At 34.7% G+C, this 22,712-nt stretch overlaps 1 protein-coding gene across 1 annotated transcript in view; it reads left to right on the top strand.

Moving 5' to 3' along the window:
- The first annotated feature begins 856 nt into the window (after nucleotides 1-856).
- Nucleotides 857-22,712, top strand: part of LOC141819827 (callose synthase 3-like) — a 68,593-nt gene continuing 46,737 nt past the window's right edge. The window contains exons 1-16 of the mRNA XM_074707085.1: nucleotides 857-944; nucleotides 1,097-1,223; nucleotides 5,126-5,263; nucleotides 5,338-5,414; nucleotides 5,493-5,586; nucleotides 9,948-10,070; nucleotides 10,176-10,287; nucleotides 16,957-17,291; nucleotides 17,376-17,428; nucleotides 17,528-17,588; nucleotides 17,741-17,822; nucleotides 17,910-17,959; nucleotides 18,043-18,129; nucleotides 22,105-22,242; nucleotides 22,356-22,444; nucleotides 22,519-22,612. Of these exons, the coding sequence (XP_074563186.1) occupies nucleotides 880-944; nucleotides 1,097-1,223; nucleotides 5,126-5,263; nucleotides 5,338-5,414; nucleotides 5,493-5,586; nucleotides 9,948-10,070; nucleotides 10,176-10,287; nucleotides 16,957-17,291; nucleotides 17,376-17,428; nucleotides 17,528-17,588; nucleotides 17,741-17,822; nucleotides 17,910-17,959; nucleotides 18,043-18,129; nucleotides 22,105-22,242; nucleotides 22,356-22,444; nucleotides 22,519-22,612 (1,725 nt within the window). The 5' untranslated portion in view covers nucleotides 857-879. The remainder of the gene's footprint in view (nucleotides 945-1,096; nucleotides 1,224-5,125; nucleotides 5,264-5,337; nucleotides 5,415-5,492; nucleotides 5,587-9,947; nucleotides 10,071-10,175; nucleotides 10,288-16,956; nucleotides 17,292-17,375; nucleotides 17,429-17,527; nucleotides 17,589-17,740; nucleotides 17,823-17,909; nucleotides 17,960-18,042; nucleotides 18,130-22,104; nucleotides 22,243-22,355; nucleotides 22,445-22,518; nucleotides 22,613-22,712) is intronic.

The raw sequence follows: 22,712 nt of genomic DNA, 5'->3' as shown, positions 1-22,712 counted from the left end.
AGGTATGTAAGTTGCAAAGGTCCATTTATGAGCTAAAGCAAGCTTTTTGAAGTTGGAATCTTCGATTCGATGATGCGATCAAAGAATTGGATTTCATCAAGAATGAAGATGAACCTTGTATCTATAAGAAAGTTAGTGGGAGCATAGTTATCTTCATGATCTTGTTTGTAGATGACATACTCATCATTGGAAATAATATCCCTTCACTACAGTCTGTGAAGACATGGTTGGAGAATTATTTCTCAATGAAGGACTTAGATGAAGCAGCCTAAATTCTAGGCATCAAGATCTATAGAAATAAATCTCAAGGATTGCTTATCCTAAGTCAGAGTACATACATTGATAAGGTATTACATCATTTTGCCATGCAAAATTACAAGAAAAGTTTTCTATCGATGTCACATGGTGTGATTCTTTCGAAGACTCAATGTCCCTCTTCTAAGGAGGAGAGAGACCACATGGATCAGATCTCTTATGCATCTGCTATAGGGTCTATCATGTATGCCATACTATGCACTCGCCCTGATATCTCGTATGTATTGAGCATGACAAGAAGATACCAGTCAAATCCAAGTAAAAGTTACTTGACAGCTGTCAAGAATATTCTTAATTACTTATAAAGAATAAAATAATATTTATTAATATTTGGAGGCGATGAGGAGTTAACTGTAAAGGATTACAGTAATGCAAGCTTCCAAACTGATAAGGATGATTCAGATCACAGTCAGGGTATATATTTTGCTTGAATGGTGGCACTGTGAGCTGAAAGAGTTCGAAGCAAGACATAGTGATATAATTATATTTTGTCTCTGATTTTTCTTCTCACATTATTATTGTGGGTTGCTTGTTTAGTTGGATGAATGTGCCTTAACTGAAGTCATGAAGAAATTGTTTAAGAACTATAAAAAGTGGTGCAAGTTCTTGAATCGTAAGAGTAGTCTATGGTGAGGATATCTTAACCATTGTGTTTTGGATCAATTTTCTTTTCCCAGTCTGTATGCATACAGAATAGAACTCATTAATATAAACTTTTTCACTCCAATACCATTTGACTATTCCTTATCTATATAATATTTTTAAATGGTAAATATTGCAGGTTGCCAACTATACAACAGGAAGTGCAACAACGGAAGCTATTATATATGGGCTTGTATCTCCTTATATGGGGTGAAGCTGCAAACTTGAGATTTATGCCAGAATGTCTTTGCTACATCTATCATCATGTACGCTGTCCAAAATCATTATTTTTGTCTAATGCCAGCTGTTTGTTTCACTTTTCTGTTCACTGCAAAATGGATTCTCTTGCACAACAAACCACGCAAGTCGGGTTAATTTGTAATCTGACAAACATACATCACTCTAATAAAAGTTTAGCGAGAAGAGAAAAAAAGGAGAATCTTGATCGTAAACCCTATTGTCCAAGTAGGTATAGGAGCAGCCTTTCTGTCACTTAGCTCCAGCAACATCTGCCTGCCATCCTCTCCAATTTGCTGCTGCAAATCTGCAGCTGTGCCCTCTGCCCGATATCTATTTCCTGACTCTGTCACAAAGGATGGCTGTCGACTGCTGTGTCCGTGGCTGTCACCTACTGCTGGTTGTCTGTAGCTGCCAAGGATTTCCTTCGCGTATCTATTCTAATCCCACCTCTGCTATGCTTTTAAGGCACTATGTCTAGTGTGGAGAAGAGTTAGAATATCATTAGGAACCTGTGGAAGAGGACACATTGTTTTGTTTATTTGGTGCTTCTATCGGAGTGATTTGTACATCTTTGGACTCTCGCTGAAGCCGAACACCCTCCCTAGAAGCTTGCTCGTGCCACATGACCTTTTGACTTGCATTGTGTGCCCTCACTTGATGTTTGTACTTCTTACATTGCATCGACAGGAGTAGATCATATATTTATCTATACGGTTTAAAATTTCATACCACGCCGAGCAATGTCAAAATGTTTTATTTTGACAAATTATTCAAACTCGATACTATTTCGCATAGACAATGCCTTTTATGTCAATGAATATTCTGTCATGCCAACATTTGACACTCCTTAGCAAGCTACAATGTTGGTTAAGATAAATTGAGTTAATGTTGTTATTTTTTTATAGCTTGTGTCTATACAATGCAATATTAAAATTGTATCATTTTGGATGGAAAACAAAGTTTCTCTGTAGTCTTAATTTTTTTCCTCCTTCCACTTCTAATTCGCCATAGGTATTGCATTTTAGAACCGCGGCATGATATTGAAATAATATCATTCCAATTGAAGGCTTAAACTTTAGCATGACTTGAAATTTTGAACCGTGTTTACGTCTTGATTAATTGATATTGTAGTTCGTTTGCTCTACTTTTGGGTGGATGAGTTTCAGGTGGGAAATCACTCTGTAGGGAGCTCCGTCAAGGCCTTTCATTGTGTTATTAGTAAACAAGGGAGAGCCTCTCAAAAATAAAAACTCTCCTTTCCTTCGTTATGGATTCCATCATAGTAAACACACCCTCAGAGTCTTATCCTTCGTATGTCGATAAAAGATCCACCACATGTTTCTATTTATATCAACCTTATTATATGGAAAACCAAAAACTAGGCAAAACATAAGGTTATAACTGACACCATTTGTGAGATGATGTATATAAAATTCTTTCTTGGCATCCTTAACATTAACATTAAAGACTAGTGGAGATGTATTATGATAATCTCAACAGTCTACTTTGCAAACAGTCTATTGTTCCACAAATGCACAAAACATATTGGATTGGAATATCACTTTAATCATGATGTGAACATGTCTAAGAATATTAGCATGCTATGCTTCCCAAAGAAAGAATACATACAAATAGCCTACTCTTATATTTGAGTTTAGTTTCCTCATCTTCTGGTTTGTTATTGTTTGAGTTTATAAATAGATGGATTATTATCCCATTTAGAAAATAATAAAATTTATCAAGTTTTCTTTCTTATAGATTTATACTGATGTAGAAGATGGAATTCTATATGATTCAATATTCCATTTTAGAACGTAATAAAAAATATCAAGTTTTCTATCTTGTAGGTTTATACGGATGTATGATGGAACTCTATATGATTCGATATTTTTGTTGAAAGTGTAATAGAGTTATAGATAATTTATAAAATTAAGTGAATTAAAGATCAATAATGAGAAGTAAATAGTGCTTCGGAGTTGGAAAGGGCTAATGTGATTTAATGGAGAAAGGGAAAAAATAGTGACAACTTGTAACTATTGTAACTCGTAATTGATATAGAAAAATATTGTTAGTGCAAACCGGCCCTAATTAATTGACTTAAGGTTTTGATGTATGACAAAGAGTTTAAAGTTAGTTATTATGTAATCTAATGTGCATTTCAAGTTTGTAGGTGTAGGAAGGCTTGACAAGGCAAACAAAGCCAAATGGATTAGTGGGACTAGACATTTGACAGATGAAGTTCAGATGGGTCAATGGGGCCAAACATTTGGTAGACGAAGTTCAGATGGGTTAGTAGGACCAAACATTTGGTAGACGAAATCTAGATTGGTCAATGCGGCTAGACATTTGATAGACAAGTGCAGATGGGTTAGTGGGATAGACATTTGGTAGGAGAAGTTCAGATGGATTAATAATACCACACATTTGGCAAGCGAAGTCCAAACGAGTAAACATGACTAGACATTTGGCAGATAAGAAGTACCGATAGGTCAAACAAATTGGATACTCAGCAGAACTTAAATAAAATCCAGAACAAGGTTTTTTTTTTGAATAGAAGTTGACAGTTGTAAGGCAATGACTATAACATTGGGATGAGAGTAGCTCTTGTGGAACTAGGTCCTGACTTAACCTAGAAACCAATAGTAATTTCAAAAGGTACTGTTGTTCCATAGGATTCCTTGAGGATGCGTTTATTCAGATCCCTCACAATATTTTTTATGCTTTTTTGGCTTAATTCATGAAACTTTCATTTTTTGGGCGACTAGAAGAGTTTTCGATCGATCGCAGTTTCGGGTGACCACAATATAGATCCTGAGTGACTGAATAATTTAGTTAGCATAGATTTCGGTCCAATAGATGTTTGACCGCAAAGAATATCTAAGTGACTGCGAAGAATATCTAGGCAACTTGATAGACATAGCATGGAAAACACCTCTTATTTGGATGAAGAAGTCATTTTAGGTGACCAGAATGCTTTAGCACAACTAGAAGTATGATACAGGCCATCGAAGTATGATACGGGCCACTGGATAATGGATAATAGATGAATAACGGTTGTTCGCATAACAATTCATTTAGGCGATCAAATAGGTATTTCGATCAGTTGGGTCATCTGAAAAACACCTATATGAAGGGCTTTGACGGAGACATCTAAAACAACAACAATAATGATTCAATACTCTCCAAGCTATGCTAAAGCTCTCTTTGTTCTTCTAGAAGGTTTGTATAGGCAACTCAACGCGGCTTTCAATATCCTCTAAGCCTTGCTAAAGCTCTCTTCATTCGTTTAGAAGATCTCTACTGGTAGCACAATGCGGTGACAACTCCGTATTTCAGTATTGTTTATTATTTCCATAAGCTGCTCATATCATTATTAGCCTGCCTTTTTTTGACTTGTGCAAATTGCTTCTTAATTATTTGTTAGCCAGATTGTCTTTTGTAAAAAGGGTTCTCCTCCTTTGAAATATTTTTCAAAAAGGAGAAAATATAGTGTTTTGACGAAGGTTGATTCACCAAATGAATCATTAGGCCATTGAGTAGGAATCTGGTAGTTACTGAACTACATAAAATTCACTGTGTCATTTAGTTTTTTCATTTTTGCTATTATTCTTCATGTTCAAACTCATTTTTATAAATTAGATTAATTAAAATCAACAATTAAGCTTTCGCTGCAAATTTGAATTAGCAAGTTATTTTCAAATTGTATAATTTTTTTAAAATGCTATTCAGTTCCCCTTAATGATCTTACAAATACATGTGCTTGTATTGCCTGAAAAGGGCGACAACAGCATTGCCTTGGGTAGAATGAGAAAGGACTATCAGTAGACAGTAGGGTTTGAACTTTGGACTCTAGTTTATATCTTAGCATGGTATCCCTGTACTTTATGAGCTGCAACTTTAAATCTTTCTTTTTTATGGTTTTTGTCAGATGGCCTTTGAGCTATATGGCATGTTACTTCGGAATGCAAGCCCAGTGACTGGTGAAAATGAAAAGCCAGCATATGGTGGTGATAAAGAAGCATTTTTGAAAAAAGTTGTAACTCCAATTTATCAAACAATAGCAAAGGTACTAATTTCAGCTTCATCAGTTAAATCTCTTTCCTATTTGGTTGATCTTGATTTTTGATTGTTATAGTACAGGAGGCTGAGAAAAGCAAGAGAGACAAATCGAAACATTCACACTGGCGGAATTATGATGATTTAAATGAATATTTTTGGTAATTCTAAAATGCAAATGCAGGAAATGTAATATACACTTTATTAACATTTTTAATTTTTTATAATTTATATTGTAGGTCTATAGACTGTTTTCGATTAGGATGGCCTATGAAAGCTGAAGCTGATTTTTTTTGTCAGCCGCCACAACCTTCCGTGTACAAAAAGGATGAAGTAAATCCTAAAGTGTCTTTTGCAGTTAGTAAATCTTGTTAGATGTGTATACAACTTTTTACCTTTTTCTTTTTGGAAGACTTTGTTGGTTGTCATTTGTCTATTATGTTTTATTTTTGTCATTTTTAGTTTAATTTACTTGAACAATTTCTATACGCTTATTTCATAACTTTTAATCTTTTGCTACTGGGAAATATTTTTAGATATCTATAATCTGATTTAGTCAGAGTTAGATATGATTGTGTTTGGGTGGCTTGCCAGGTATTAGAGTACTGCAACATAGTTAGATATGACATTGAGAACACGTTGAATCACTAAAACATACTTTGGTATTGTAATATTGTTGCTAATTGTTAATTTGTGTTTTTGAGAATTGTATTCCCTTTCCTCTTTATTCTATGACTAATGCATTTTTGTGTGGATGAGATGAATGTATAGCTACAATAAGAGGATCAAACTATTTGATTCCCTATAGAAATTTTGATTTTTAGTGTCACAACTTGAATAGTTTCATAGCAAACTATCTTATGAATGATGGTGCCCTGGTGATGTTTTGGTATATATGATTTAATGAAGGGAGGTTTAGTATTCACTTGTTTAGTATGCCATACAGCATAAGTGGTGACTGACACTAAGATTACATTGGTTACAATTTATTGCATACAGATAATCTATGAGGTAGTTCTATCTCTATCCATTCAATATTCTTTGTTGAGACAGTACCCTACCTTGGAGGGTGATTTAAGTGTTTGTGAGCATCTAAATTACTGAAAAAAATGTTAACATACAACAAAATGATGTACTTGGGCACATGCGTATAGCCCTAGCTGTTGAATAAAGGAAGACTGCAGACTCAACTAAATATTATTTAATTGTTGCTCTAAAGTTCCTACTTATTAAGTGATATTGAGAATGTGAAACAGTTTACCTCTGGTATGCTCAGTTGAAATAATAATCAGTGATTGCCTATAAAAGGTTTGCAGAGCTACCGAGTTATTGTTATCTTGACATACAAAACAAGGGATGCTTTAGTATTCCTTTGTTTGGTGTGTCATACAAAACAGAGTGGTGACCTAAACTAAGATTGTTTTCACTCCAATTTATTACTTATGGATTGTTTATGAGGTGGTTTTATCCATTCAATATTCTTTGTTCAGACAGTAACCTCCGCTTGAGGATGATTGAAATCTCAGCAAACATTTATTGTGAAATTACTGTCCAGAAATTTTAACAAACAACAAGGATGATGTTCTCGGGCACATGCATTGAGCCCTATTGCTTATTTTTCTCTATTAGATAATTGTGTGGAAGACTGCAAGCTGAACTTAAGATTATTTAAGTAAATTGTTGCTCTAATGATCCTACATATTTGACAACATTGAGAATGTGGAAACAATTTCCTTCTATTGTATGCCCAACTGAATCAGTAACCAGGGAGTCTGTAAAAAGTTTACAGAGTTAACAGGCTTGTGCTAACAATGGCTTTGAGCTCTGTATTCTGAAATATGATTTCACAGCATCAGAAAGTTTGATTTAGTAAATGACTTTTGTTAACAGTAAACGAGTCAATGGGCATCAGTTTGGTGGTATTAATCCTATGTCATTCGAGATTAATAGACCACTCACATACTATGGCCTAGTTTGATCTCTCTGATTTTTTGCTATTTGATATTTTGTGATCTCCTCCAATTGGTTGAAAAATACTATATTTTGCTTCCTGGGACCAATATTTAACAGAATAGATATACAATTTATTATAAGATGATGCATTGTTGGGTGCTTGGTGCATCTAGATGTTTAATTATTGGTATGGTTCATTTATCAATAATTCTTCCAGCTTCTTTTAATTGCATTATCATTATGATGAAATAATTTTAATTGGGAGCTGTATTGTAGGATGCTAGATGATCTTTAATTATTGGTATGATTTGTCAAAAAAAATTCTACCAGCTTTTTTTAATTGCATCATCATTATGGAGAAATAACTTTAGTTGGGAATTGCTATTTGGTTTATATGGTAAACTGATAATTGTGTAATGGTTTCCTTTCAGGTCATGCTCATGAAATTTATGTTGGTTATATATGTGTGGCTCGTTAATTCTTTTATTGATTGATAACTGGTTTCTATTTGGTGTGCTTTTTGTTAGAAAACAAATAGGACCTTGTGCTGCATATTGGTAGGGTCAAAGTGACAATCTTTTGTCTACCTGCTTTTTTCATGTCTCTTGCTTTCTGTCCATGAATTCAAACCATGACAATTTATCCACTAATTTGTCTTATCGGAACAATTAAGCTTTGCTATTGAACCTGGACACCATCTACCTTGTTATCTGAATTGTATGTTAGAAGAAACTTCTATCTAGTTATCTGGGGTTCAAGTTAAAGTAACTTTGTAAAAACAAATCAAATTCTAAATCATCCTATGCACTTTTAAATGAGAGTGCAGAATTATATCTATATATTGAAGGGCATGTTTTGGTGAATTGGGATGTGCTGCCAGAAGGAGCTTTCTATGGGCTGCATTTCATTGGTTGCTTACATTGTATTGTCTGCTACGTTGATCTGCTCCGTCAAAATCAGAAACATGTGTGAACAGAAGGATGAAAAAATAGGACATTGAGGTGGCAAAGGGATGGCATTTTTCATCATGTCTCTGCTCACCCCAATCTGATCCTTCACAGCCTTATCCCTTTGCACATTGCCTATCTCCTCTGCCCTGGCACCTGCTCTCCTAGTAATTCATTACACAGCTCCATGATCTTTCCTCTCTCGATTGGAGGCCCACTCTGACTATAGACACCTGAATGAGCTAAGGCTGTGAAGGAGATCTTGCAGACACCACCACCTCTATCATCGTGAAATGCTTGCCGGGGAACCACATGATGAAGTCGCCTGTGAATGAGCTGAGGTAAGAATATCATTCAGGCTCTGAAGTCGCTGGTGACCCAACGAAGAAGTTGCAGACTCCACCCACCCACCCACTCCACTCACACACACACACACACACACACACACACACACACACACACAATGAAATCATCGGTGAATATCTGGAAGGATATTATCTAGGCCCTGAAATTGCTGATGAACTCCACAATGAGGTTGTGTATTTCTCTCTTCCTCAGCTGATTTGATCTTGTGGCCTCTACCTTGTTCTCAAGTTTTGCCAGTACTGCTGTGCTTGTTGCCAATCTCTAGCTTCATCTTCAATGTTGCCTGTAGCTGACCAAACTCCTTGACCCTTTGCTCCCCGATTCATTTCTTGCAACTTTGAGGTGGGCAACAGTCATCCATGCATGCTGTCTAGCTGCTCGGTTTGCTTCGGTGTCATCTTGCCTTTGCTTCCCTCATAAATAAGTAGGAGTGGTAGTAACAATACATGATGGTGGCTCAAGGAAACACTAAATAAGCAGTCATGGCATCAGGGAGTCTATTGGGATTACATCGAAACACTAAATAAGGTAGTTAAATAAGTGAAAGTGGAACAAATTGGATAAATAATTAATTCTTATCAAAGTTAGAATTGGTGCTAATTTTTACATCGATAATTTTTTACTATTTTTCCTACAATTTTTTATATTAAATATTAAATTGATATGAAGTGTGCTAATCTAAATTAGCATAATTACTTTCATCATCTAAGTAACCAATTTAAATAAATTTTAGGGTAATGTTATTTAATTATAGTTGACATATTAAGCTGTTACAAAAAAGGTTTTTAGTATGTATTTTTTATATTCATGTAAAGGTACTGATGTAGTTCAAATGGTTATATATGAATGGTCCAATATGTATTCATGAGCGGTTGATCCCTTTAAAAGGCGATTGCATCTACATGCCTATTTGCTTGAGATAACAAGTTTGTGGCCAACTTTTTTTCACCTTTTAACATAATCTATTTGTGTATTTACTCAGTTTTGTTATTTATTAAATGTTTAACTTATTTAAAATTTAGGGTTCTTTAGCTATAGAATTAGTGAATTCATGGGGTGATCTAATTTTCTACTCTAATAACTATTGCGAGTACTTTGCCACTCACACCATCAGTGCTGCCAGCTAGTATTTTTAATGCTACCCACTTCTGCATATTGTTAGCTTTGATATTCTCAAATCTCTTTCCTGGTGAGCATTTTAAATTAAATAGTGTCATTTTATCATTTTTCTAATATGATTGCTTTTTTGTCATGTCATAACTTCTCAAATATTCTACTTGTGAAAGTTTAAGATTGTTCCAGCATATGAATGCCTTTGGAAATATTGCTAACATGCTTAAGCGATTTTGTTGAACTGTGTCTTTAATGTTATCTCGATAAGCAAGCATGAATCATGAAGTTTATGTGGAATTTCATGTCTGGTTTCAGGATAACATACAATCAAGCTCAGATCGGTGGATTGGAAAAATTAATTTTGTTGAGATACGCTCATTCTGGCATATTTTTCGAAGTTTTGATAGAATGTGGATCTTCTTTATCTTATGTCTGCAGGTGCATGTTGCTTACTGTTATGAGTTCATCTGGCTAGTTATATGCTTATACACATATCTTATTTTCTTCTCTATTATTTCCGTCATCTGCATTTCTGTTTCAAAGGCCATGATTATAATTGCGTGGAATGGTGGCTCAAGCGCCATCTTTGATGATGAAGTATTTAAGAAGGTTTTAAGCATATTCATAACTGCTGCGATCCTAAAGCTGGGTCAAGGTTTGATCATTCAAAATTATTTCTCTCTAAATCTTTTTTTAATTAAATGTCTATTAATATCATTGCCATGTTATCCTTTTTGTTTTGTTATATTTTATGCATCATGATTTACTAAAATCAGTTTTGGGTATATTTTCTATGTTTATGGTGTGCAATGTGCCTATACTATGACTCAGTGGATCATTTGACACTTAGCTTTTCCTCACTTTGACTGAAATTTAATACATTATTAGTGCATTGTGGTAGTGTGTAGGTCTTACGCCTATATCTTAAGGGTTTGAATGATAGTTTGAAAGTCTTTGTTGTAGCTTGAATAGGATGTTTGTTTTTGATAAGGTTTTCACAAAAAAAATGCAATGGAATGTTTTTCTTGGCTTAATGGTTCTCCTCCACCTACCTCAGATGCATCACAAGATAATTTAAATGCTTTAGAGAGGCCAGCATGTCTAAAAAAAGCATCTTAGCTATCCTTTCCTTAATATCCCAAAAGGTGGCAAAGGCAGGTTTAGACCATTGAAACTTTGCTTTCTTTAGCAACTTCATGTAGGGAGCTATCATAATACCAATTCCATAATGAAGCGTCTATAGAAGGTCACAAAACTGTGAAGATTTGATCCTCTGAAGGGTATTTAGTTTAGGCGAGTCCTTATTTTCTTTAATTTCGCTAGATGTGTCGAAGTGCCCTCTGCAGATATGATAAATCTGAGGAAAGAAGCTAGGGTTGTGAAAAGGAGTACTTCAAATTGCCAAACAACTTTTCTATCCTATGGATCTCTAGGATGAGGCAAATGTGTTTCAGGTAGGTATCATGTGTCTCACTGTAGATCAAGGTGTACTACATGAAATTATAAAGGGTTCCAAGACTTGGTCTATGACCCTCATGAATGAGGTACTTGGGGTGTTTAAATGAAGAGTAGTCATTCCTACAGTTCATCCCTTGCCATGAAGACAGGATTCCACTAATGTTCAATCCTGATCAGAATCTAGTGATATCCTCTACACAATCAATCTTAAAGAACCATCGAATTTCTGATATTTAATCAAACATCAAGTATAGGAATGAGAAATTTGTACTTGAAATTGATATTGTTGATTTTGACTATTGAGACATTTTTGAAGAACTATCTATTTTAGATGTCAACAAAGCAGGAATTGTGCAAAGATTCAGTTTCTCTAGCAGTAAGTGTTTTCTAATTTCCTATTTAGTGTACTACAGTATCTTCATGCAATAGTATGGAATATCAGACGATTGTGACCTTGGATAACAACCCTTTATGACATGTTAGATTGTGTGCATTAGTGGGAGTTCATTAGTTAACTCTTTAGTAAATATGGCATGAAACTCATGAAATTTCATTGACCTCAAGGGGTAGACTTCAATAATTCACTAGAGCCTATAGTGAGGTCTTGGGCCTACTAAGACATAGTTTACTTCCAACTCTTTTTCTTTTTCAAATTGGGATTATATGAGAAGGTGAAAGGGTTGTCATGAAAGCTTGGGTTTGCTTGGTTGCTGGTTTATGTTTTGGATCAATTTCCCTAGTCTTGCTGGGTGAAATCTAACATTTTCCCATGAACCACACCCATGAACGGTCATGAGAAGAACATCACACTATATCTTATTTGTATGTAAACCGATTTCAATAGGGACAAAACACTTCTATGCAACAGGTTGGTTGGTTTACCAATGCCACCTTGTAGCGACTTAGTGGGTGTGGTTTGGTGGCCTAATCCTATTAAGGGCCTTGTGGAAACTTCATGTGTATAAGTATGGAAGATGCTAGTGCATTTCCATATATCATTTGACAGGTGGGTGAGTCCTATAATTTGTTTTTTCAGGTGGGTCTTAACCTCTTCATTGTTACATTTGGGAAGTATACTACTTTGTTCTTGTTCGACATTGAGTAGTTTGATGCCTCCTTGCCATAATTTGTTTCCTTCTTCTAGGGCATGGGTGCTAGTGACATTTCCAAGGTGAGTCGAGCCAATAAGTTTTCTTGTGGTGACTGCCCACATTAGGGGTATAATGGTCTTAACCTCTTCATTGTTACTTGGATTAACTTATTATTGGATTATAAGCCTAAGTCCATATGAAGTTGATTAATGTTTCTACTTTGTTCTTGTTTCGAGGTCTTGGGCTAGACTTGATTGGGTAATCCTTATTTGTTACGGACCTACAAATTTGATGCACACGTGTATCCTAAAATTAGGCCAAGATGGTTGTAAAATGTATTTGATCTTGGCGGGAAACACTATAAGCAAGAGTTATAAGGGAATCCAAGTTATTTGTAACTAAATCTTCTAAAAAGGGCATGGGTGAAATGGAGGAGAGCATAGTGACATTTCCAAGGTGAGTCGAGCCAATAAGTTTTCGGACATACGAGGATGTGGTGACTGCCAACATAAGGGTACGAACATGTACGTAGATAACTAATAGATGCTCTAGTTAGGCGATGTAAAATTTATAACAAATGTGCACATTAAATGAGGAAGAGGGAGACAAAAAAGACTTGGTTAGCAACAATTAAATAATATAAAATTTATTTAAAAATAAATGATGATATAGTAAGGGATAGAATCCAGTGGCATAGAAGAATTCATGTAGTCGACCTCACCTAGTTGGATAAAATTTGATTGTTGTTGTTAAGTTTAGATCAAGTATAAACTTCAGAAAATGATCTTAAAAATAATGTGTTGAATTGTGAAGGTCATGGGCTTGGTGAGTTGTATGATCTACCCGCTCAAGATCATTATCCTTTGCTACTTTGTTGATTTCATTAACAACATATGCCCTAAAGGTCTTTCACTCTAAATCTAAGGGCTTTAAATGTGTGTTCCACTTGCTTAATATCTATGTTTTTGATAGCAAAGTTTCTTATGATGACCCATGTGGAGGATTTAGAAGTTTCACTAGTAATGAAGATTATAAATCTAAGCATGCAAAGTAAACTAAGCAAAGCTATAAAAAACTAAGCAATAATAATAAACAATAACAATAAATTAAGGAGACAAGTAGAAAACTAAGCAAGTGAAACAAATATTGATATGAGAGAAGTAGTAAATGCACATAAATTAACCCACCAAATTGAACAAAAAGATTTTCAATGTGGGAACGAGATTATCAAGTTGTTGCATGTGTCTTTATTGTGAATATAAGTACGATGTAGCCCTTGAAATATCTTATTTTGAATCTCCTTTGTGAGTGAAAAACATGGCCTTTGGAGAAAAACATGGCCTTTGGATCAAATCCTTGAAATATCTTACAAGGATTGAAAAACATCTCCTTCGATTGCTATTGTTTCTAAGAGGCTTATAAATTGGATCCCCATTTAGGTTTTGATTTCTCTCCCACTTGCCTACATATGGTTGAGCAAAGCAGTTTGAACGACAATGTGTTAATTTTGTATCATTGAAGAGTAGGTGCCATCGAGAGTAGGCAAGAGGGGAAACCGACATTAGGCTGACAATAACACTAGTAGGGAGGATCTACGGTGGTGGTGTTAGCAAAGTAGGACACAAATACACGCTTCAATCTAATAAGTTAAGAGGTAGAGGTGGGTGGTAGTGGGTGCTCGACATGGAACATAACAAGCAATGGAGCTAACGAGGGGAGTCACAATAAGCATGGTTATAGACGATAATAAATTGATGTTGTCTACTTCTTTTTGAAGGTGGAGCCAATAACATTGTTGAACAAAAACAATATCATCCATATATACAATTAACAAGATGATGTCCACTACAGACTGATTGTAGAACATAGAATGATCAAACTTATATTTCTTCATTCTAAGGTCCCCAATCGCTTGACTAAATTTGCTAAACTAGGCATGGTGACTTTGTATCGAACCATATAAGGATTTACGAAGATGATAGACTTTTCCATACTCCCCTTGAGCAACAAAGCATGGTGGTTGTTCCATATAGATTTCCTCTTGAAGATCATCATGGAGAACAACATTTTTGTTGTCTAACTAATGTAAGGGCCAATTATGAGTGACCACTATGGAAATAAATAATTAGATGGAAATAAGTTTAGCAACAGGAGAAAAAGTACTAGAATAATCCTCTCCATAAGTTTGGGCATAGCCTTTAGCAATAAGGAGGGCTTTCAGTTGAGCAGTAGATTCATCAAGATTGACTTTATTTGTAGACACTCATTTGCATCCAATTGCATTTTTTTTCTACATGTAATTTGATTAGGGTTTAAGTACCATTATCATCCATAGCATTCATCTTTTTTATCATAGCACTACACCAACTAAGATAAGATAGAGTTTCATGAACAGTAGTATGAAGGTATATAGAATCGAGAGATATAATAAAGGAACAGGTAGATGATGATAAGACACAAAAGAAGACATTGGATAAGTACATTGATCTTTACCTATGGAAGAGCAATTGGTAGATCATTACTTGAAATTGGATTTGTTGACGAAGAAGTTGGCGCTGGACATGGATTATGAGGAATATGTTGCCGAAAATAAACCTGCTGTATGGGAGGTTTAACAAGAACAGATTCAGTGGGATTCGAAATAGAGCATGTGACGATAGAGAATAACAAATCATCATCCTCGCTTGGCTAAGGCGATTTGTAGAGGAAAAAAAGGTGTGATTTCTAAAAAAATGATATTAGTGGACACCAAATACTTACTAAGATTAGGACAACAACTTCTATATCCTTTTTGAACCCTAGAATATCCAAGAAAAACACACTTTAAAAGTTTTAAATCAAGTTTTATGACCTGAGGACGAATATCCCGAACAAAGCAAACACAACTAAATGTTCTAGGCTCAATAGGAAGCAGTGATTTATTTGGAAAGAGAACGTGATAAGGAGTCTCACTATGAACGAACGATGGTATATTATTAATTAGAAAGCAAACTGTGGGAACTGCATCAGCCTAAAACCTTTTAGGAACTTACATTTGAAACAATAAAGCTCTTGCAGTTTCAAGGTGTCTATTCTTTCTCTTAGCAACCTCATTTTGGGATGGTGTGCCTACACAAGAGGCCATATTGAGTCATAAGTTTGAAAAGTTTTCGATAAGTATTCCTTGTGTTATCTCTTTGCAATATTTGTACAGAAACATTAAATTGAGCTTTAATCTTAGCAAAAAGGGAGAAAAATGAAAGTATAACTTAGAATGATTTTTCATCAAATATAACCATGTCATACCAGAATAGTCTTCTACAAAAGTAGCAAATTAATTAAACCCAATTTGTGATATAATAGGATAAGGTCTCTAAACATCTAAATGAATTAATTCAAAAGGAGTACTAGCTTAGTTGTTAACTCTTGGACTTGAACTAAGACGATGATATTTAGCAAACTAACATGATTTACAATCTAATAAGGATAGTCTATAAAATTGGGGATAAAATTTCTTCAATACTGGGAGAGAATGATGACCCAATTGACAATGTGCTTCGAACGGGTGATTATTCCAAAACAGGCTATGGTGTGCATCAAGGATGTATAGGTCCCCAAACTCATGTCGTTTACCAATGATCTTTGTTGTAAGATTTTGAAAAAGATAATAATCTAGAAAGAATAAGACACAACGGTTAAGTGAATTTGCTTATAGAAATTAAATTAAAAGACAATTAAGACAGAGTGTAATGGAATTATAGGTGTTGGTTTTAAGCCCATAATTATGTCAGACCGAAGAACATATAGGTTGATCCATCTGCTAAAGTAACAATAGAAGTAGAGATATGTGATTGTCTGTGACATCAATTTCAATGACCTATTTAGAGGATGAGGAAACAAGACATGTATTTGGTTTACCTGACTTGGCAATGCTAGTAATTGGTGTAGATGAAGATTTTAACGATTTCTGATACTGAGAGAATTTGACATATTTATCAGTAGAGATCATGACAAACTTCTTCTCAGCCATATCGCCAAACAGCAACAAGAACAAAAAAACTATAGAAATAAATCTAAGGTACTAAAGAAATTTTGAACCTGTTGCACAAAAGAGTGTTGCACCTGAACAGATGTTGATTCAACGAGGTATGCAAAGATGTTGTATGAAGCAAGGCGAACAGAATAGTGATAACTGAAGAGATTTCCAATAACGAACATGCTTTCACTCGTCGGCACGTGGGATTGGACCAGAAAACTCTTAATGACGTGTGTGGCTCATGTGCAGAGATTCTAACGATTGGAATATGGGCAATGACAGAATGACGATCGAGGGTTCCTCCTAGGCTAGTGACGGCTAATGGAAGAGAAGACTTGTTGGCATCGATCAATAATGGAAGAGATGAGGCGGTTAGCGTTTGGAATGACAACCAGTGTTTGCTATGATACCATGTTAAGAAATTTTGGAGGAATTAAAAAAAATATTTTTATTGGTTAATATTATACATATATAGTGAGTATTACTTAATCAAATCCTTACGATCATGGTAAATCATTATGCCTACAATTAAGGTTAATCGTATCTCTATATTTTCTATTGTTTATTTATATAATCTTTTGTGATTTCTGGATCTGTACCACTTGGAAATTTTCAAGAGTTTTCCTTGTTTCGATTGTCTTGTAGGTTCCTCCAACTTCTATCTATTTCTTGTGGTTCATAATAAATGTGAACAAGGCACAGCTCATTTGTCCAATATATTTTCCTGTTCTTATAACTTTCTGTTGTTTTAATTTTGTAGCTGTGCTTGATGTAATCTTCAACTGGAAAGCAAGAAGAAGGATGTCTTATCCTGTTAAGCTGCGATATGTTTTGAAGGTTATTTTGGCAGCTGTGTGGGTGATAATTTTACCAGTTACTTATGCGTACTCTTGGAGAAATCCTACTGGCTTAGCAAGGGCAATTAAAGATTGGCTCGGGGATGGTCAGAATCAGCCTTCGCTCTACATTTTGGCACTTGTCCTTTATCTATTGCCAAATATGCTTGCTATATTGTTATTCCTATTCCCATTTCTGAGACGGTTTCTTGAGCGTTCAAATTATAAAATAGTTGCTCTTTTAATGTGGTGGTCTCAGGTAATACTGTTTTTTGAAGTCATTATTTCTCCGTTGTTATTTTAGTTATAGGAATATGAGAAGTATCTTTTTTAATTATTACAGCCTCATCTATATGTGGGAAGAGGGATGCATGAAAGCTCATGGTCACTTTTCAAGTATGTACGTCTGTTTTCTTTTGCCATTACAGCATTGGTATTTTACTAGTATACATGCCACCTTATTTTGACACACGCCATTTTGCTATTTTTTAAAAGATATACAGTGTTCTGGGTGCTTCTTATATCTACAAAGTTGGCCTTCAGTTTCTATATTGAGGTAAACTTGTCCTTTGAAAGATCACCATAAAGTCATTTTTCTTCAAGTTGCACACAATCTTGACTATTGAATTGATTTTTGTTGATTGTTTTCATAAGTCAAATATGCACATAATCCTGTGATGTCAATCCAAGTTATTTTCTTTAATATAGATCAATCCTCTTGTGAAACCGACAAAAGATATCATGAGTGAGCAAATAAGAACTTACCAATGGCATGAATTTTTCCCACGAGGTATATACTCAGAAAATAAATTTTCTCTGCCCTGAAATTTCTTTTGATGTGTCAATTTTTCGCTAATACAGTATTTTCTATCTGCAGCCAATAACAACATTGGCGTTGTGATTGTGCTTTGGGCTCCTATAATTCTTGTAGGCTTCTTTTCCCCTCTTAAAATGCATAGTATCAAACTTTTGCAGATTGATTTATTGATCTGACGCTCTTGTCACTTTAGGTTTATTTCATGGACACTCAGATCTGGTATTCTATATTTTCAACTTTGGTTGGAGGCATTTATGGAGCTTGCCTTCGTCTTGGAGAGGTTTAGTATTCACACTTCCATAGTTTTTTTAATGGTTGCTTTTAGTTGCAAGTTCTTTTTGGTTTCAGTTATCATGCTCAATGCATTTTGAAATATTTATATATTATCAAAACTTGAACCTAGCAAGCTAATCTTCAATTTTATTTTTATTCTGGGCCACATGTATAGTCTTCCTTTAAAAATCTCTTTTTTGGTACTTCATTTAGTCTTATTTGTTGTTTCCCAAATTCTTCACTTTAGTCCATTATGTAGCTTATTTATCATAAATAAAGACACATTCTGTTATCTTAAAGAGTTTTTTTTTTTTTTGACTGGATATGATTGTTAAGAACAAGGTTGAAAAATAAAAATTACATTGATGACACTATGTATTTTAAAATTTATGTTAGATTAGATTAAACGAATAAGATGCTGCACTGAAACAGAGATTTGAAAAAGAATGAAATATGCATTCTAATAGTATATGAATAAAATAAGAGGGGTAAACTGCTAGGGATGGTTACATCATTTTACCCTTATATCTGAAACATATGCAATTTATGTGACAGTTTACATAATTTTCTAGGGCCATTCCATTCTGGTGGTTCTTTTTCTAACTTGAATAATTGATTTTTCTTACCAAAGCCATGCCCATTCTAGGTTGAGATTTCTGAATAAACTTAAAACATGTCTGCAATCTCCATCCAGACAAATCTGCTAGTGTAATACTTGATAAGTCAGCCTTAATCATACACTTGAGAAACTTCTGGAGGCTATAAAGGACTACAGAAGGATTTTGGTCACATGATTATGTATCACTCTATGTATTTAGTCTGGTTTGATTTCTTTGGTTTTTTAGTTTACTAGAGTTGGTAAAGAGAAACCAAACTGAGACCCTTTTTTTTTTGTAAAATTTTCAAATCAAAACTAAAGCAGAAACCAAATTGAGTTCTGGTTTGAAGTGCTCATCTGAGTTACTGAGTTAAGAGGGATTTTAACTGGTTGCTAGATTTTCACCAAGTTGATTATTTGGGTGTCATTTTTCTTTTCTCTAATTCATGCTTTGACCATTTAAAATACTAATGTTCGAGCTAGATTTTATTCTGCACAAGTTGTTCAGGCTAGATTTGGTTAAATCTAGCTTCTTCTTCTTTTTTTTTTCTTTCCAATTTATATTAACATATTTTCTTTATGAGGCCTGAATAAAAGTTCATTTCCACTTTTACTTTAGAATTCTTATGGACACGTTTTGTAGATGTATCAGTTGAGCAACTGCTTAATGCATATGCTGTATGCAAGCACATATGGGAATGTATATGCATCTTTCATAAATTATTAGTTATATTAACATTAATGTGAGAATAAATGAGCTTACATCTTCTATATATCAAATTAGTCAACAAAGTAACAATATGAAGTTGTATCTATCATAGTAATGAATTTAATCACCCTAAGCTATTCAGAGTCTCATATAAGATATTTCCCATGTTAACCATATTTATGGACATATACATTTTAGCCTAAGAAATATGTTGAAAGTATTATTTGTCTATTTGGCAAAGTTGACTTGGTTTAATCGAATCAATACTAACTTGGACATGACCTGATTAACTTACCATTGCATAATCTTATAAAGTGTTCGTTGGTGGATTGTGGTCTTTTGGCCACATAAGCAACTTTTCAATAAATTTTTAAAAACAATTATTGTGAGATAAGCTCTGACTCAATGAGTTTATAAATGCATCGTGTCATGTGTCATGGGTCAAAGTGTCAAGATTCATGACTCAAACTTGGCTCACTCTGTTTAAGTAAATGGGTTAATTGGGTCATGTTTGCCACATGGCCCATTTAAGTAATCAGGTTGCATAGGGTAATTACGTTGTGGTGCATGATACACATGGGATCATTGGAACATAGACATGTGCAATGTATGAGATAATTAGGGTCTTAAAAATGAAATGGTTAACACAAGTTGAATGGATCATTGCAGATCAACTTAACCGTAACCTGACCCGCCTATTTATTGCAGATCAACCCATTTATCTCTGATCGAATCCCAGAAATTTGCTAGGGGAATCGCAATATCCTTTGCTACCTCTATTTAGATCTTGGTTGTAATAAGCGTCACATAGTATAGTAAGGAAGGGGTTCTTGATGAGCTCCTACTTTCGATGTTCCATATGCAGAATGTTAATATCCTAGTATAGGTGGTGCATTCTGCTTATTGACTGACACACGACCATGTGTTAGATAGTGTACCTCTGTACTAAAATGTATACTGAGATGTTTTTATCTCTCAATAGTTAGAGATGCATTGCTCAACAGCTAACGAGCTTATACTCAGTGATTTCCCCTCTTTTTGGTTATTTTCAAATGATTTCAGCTTAAATCGGCCACCACAAATCTTCTAATCTCGATTCTCTTCAATTATCTCTAGATTCTTGAAATCTTGGAAATTTCTAACTTATTCCATGCCATTTGTTGATCTCATATGGTAATCCTCTACACAATTGGATGTAGAAACCAATGAAAGAGAAGATATTTATCCCCTGAAGGAGGCATTACATAATTTAAATTCAGGTCTGATGAAGCACCCAAATGCTCTATAGTGTTGTTTTGGTCCTTTAAGAACCAAGTGATTCTTGATGAGCTAGCAGAAGAGAAAATTTACATTGCAGGAGTTCGACCAACAATTTTGCAATGTCAAGCAACAAAATAATTGCTCTTGCCAAGGGTCCTACTGATACCTGGGCGATTTCGAGTATGAGAGTATGGCAATTGTAGCAGGCCCATTAGAATGGCGATGATAATAATTCCTTCTCAAACACTCAAATCTATATACGTGAGCAACACATACTCAAAGGATAAGAAGTGTTGGATCCTTATGTATTGCGGGTTGTCGTATTAGGTGAAACCCAATTAAAAGTGATCAACTAAGGTTTGTGTATTTATGCTTTGATGCCCTTTAACGTGTAGAGACTTATGGGTAATTGCTATTTTTATGATGGGCTGAAATAGGAATACCAGAAAGATAACAGGGAAGTTATCTCTATAAATAGTGCTTATGGTCCTCAGGGGACACAAACAATTCTATTATCTTCTGAATCCCATCCTCGGAGAGAGTGCCGAGAGAATATTTGAGGGGTTTCTCAAGAAATCTTGTTAATCTGGAAGGCTGAACCAGACGATGGTAAAGGCTATTAATCATTATGGATTCGGGTACGCTTCTGCATATTTGTCTATTAGTTCTTATTGATTAAACATGAAAGATCTAGGGTTTATAGGTGATGGTTTTCACTATAAAAATAATTTTAATCGAACAGGTAGTTCAAATTCCTCACTGATTTCATGAAGTATAATTGGATTACACCGTGATTTAGATGGCATTCATTTTTTTAGCTAATCTAATGTTAATCCTGATCCAAGTTGCATGAAGTTGTTGAACCATCAATAATCACTTCTTTACAATTACACATTTTTTCTGAGTTGTCTCATTTTTTCATTCTCTTTAGTTGGTAATATGTTATCTTGTCTGTTGAATCCTGAAGACATTAAGTTGGATTGAACTAATAATTTAATATTATTGGAGGTGCGAACTGACAATTAAGGCAATGTGCAACAACTTTTGCATATGCCATGTGCTGATCTGCAATGCTCTGTTTTAATATTATAAAACAAAGATTTTTGTAAGGAGCTCTGTTTTATTATCTTGTTGGCCGAAATCCATATTATATTCCACTAGTAACAATAGGAAGCCTTGTATGGAGGGTTTATAAATATATTTTTACTCTTCCATTGGGCTAATACCATAGTTTCATTCAGGCTTTGGTTGGCATTCATGGTGTTAATGATTCTTTATTCCTTTATCAATTTGTTTTTTATGGTATTGCTTGCTGTCTGTCAGCTGATATTACAACTTTAGTAATTGAAACCGTTCATTCTTATCATGTTTAAAGAGGCAAGGATGTTCATTCCATGCTTTTCTTAATATTTCAGATCCGCACATTAGGAATGGTAAGGTCAAGGTTTCAAACCTTGCCTAGTGCCTTTAATGATCGGTTGATCCCACGTGAACAATCTGAAGCTACAAAAACGAAGAGTTTACTTGCTTCTTTATCCAGCAAGTTTGAAGAGGTTTAATACCTTCTTGCAATTTGAAAATTTTGGCACATAAATTTTCTATTACTTTGCCGTTCGCATTTTACTTTGTATTTCTGAAATTTAATTATCTTTGCTGGCTTATTCAGACAATTACTGAGAAGGATGCAGCCAGATTTGCACAAATCTGGAACAAGATAATCACTAGTTTCCGAGACGAAGATCTAATAAATAATAGGTACCTACTGATTTTCTCATAAGTATAAATGATGTTCTATTCCAAATTTGTTAACATTTTAGTTTTTTAAATAGGGAAATGGACTTGTTGCTTGTTCCTTACACTGCTGATCGTGATTTGAGTGAACTGAACATTAGACAGTGGCCTCCTTTCTTGCTAGCTAGCAAGGTACATGACCACTATTGTTGTTCTCCATCCCCTTGCATGTAATTCTTGAATCATTTTCAAGGTATTGCTAGAGAATGTTAATTTTCTTGGTGTTTTTGGC

Source organism: Curcuma longa, unplaced genomic scaffold, assembly GCF_044706935.1.
Source record: "Curcuma longa cultivar G26 ecotype Majalengka, Jawa Barat unplaced genomic scaffold, ITB_CL_G26_1.1 utg18532_np1212_1030455_RagTag, whole genome shotgun sequence".
NCBI classification, from domain to species: domain Eukaryota; kingdom Viridiplantae; phylum Streptophyta; class Magnoliopsida; order Zingiberales; family Zingiberaceae; genus Curcuma; species Curcuma longa.
Note: the sequence above shows the minus strand (reverse complement) of the source record. Positions and strands in the feature narration are given on the sequence as shown.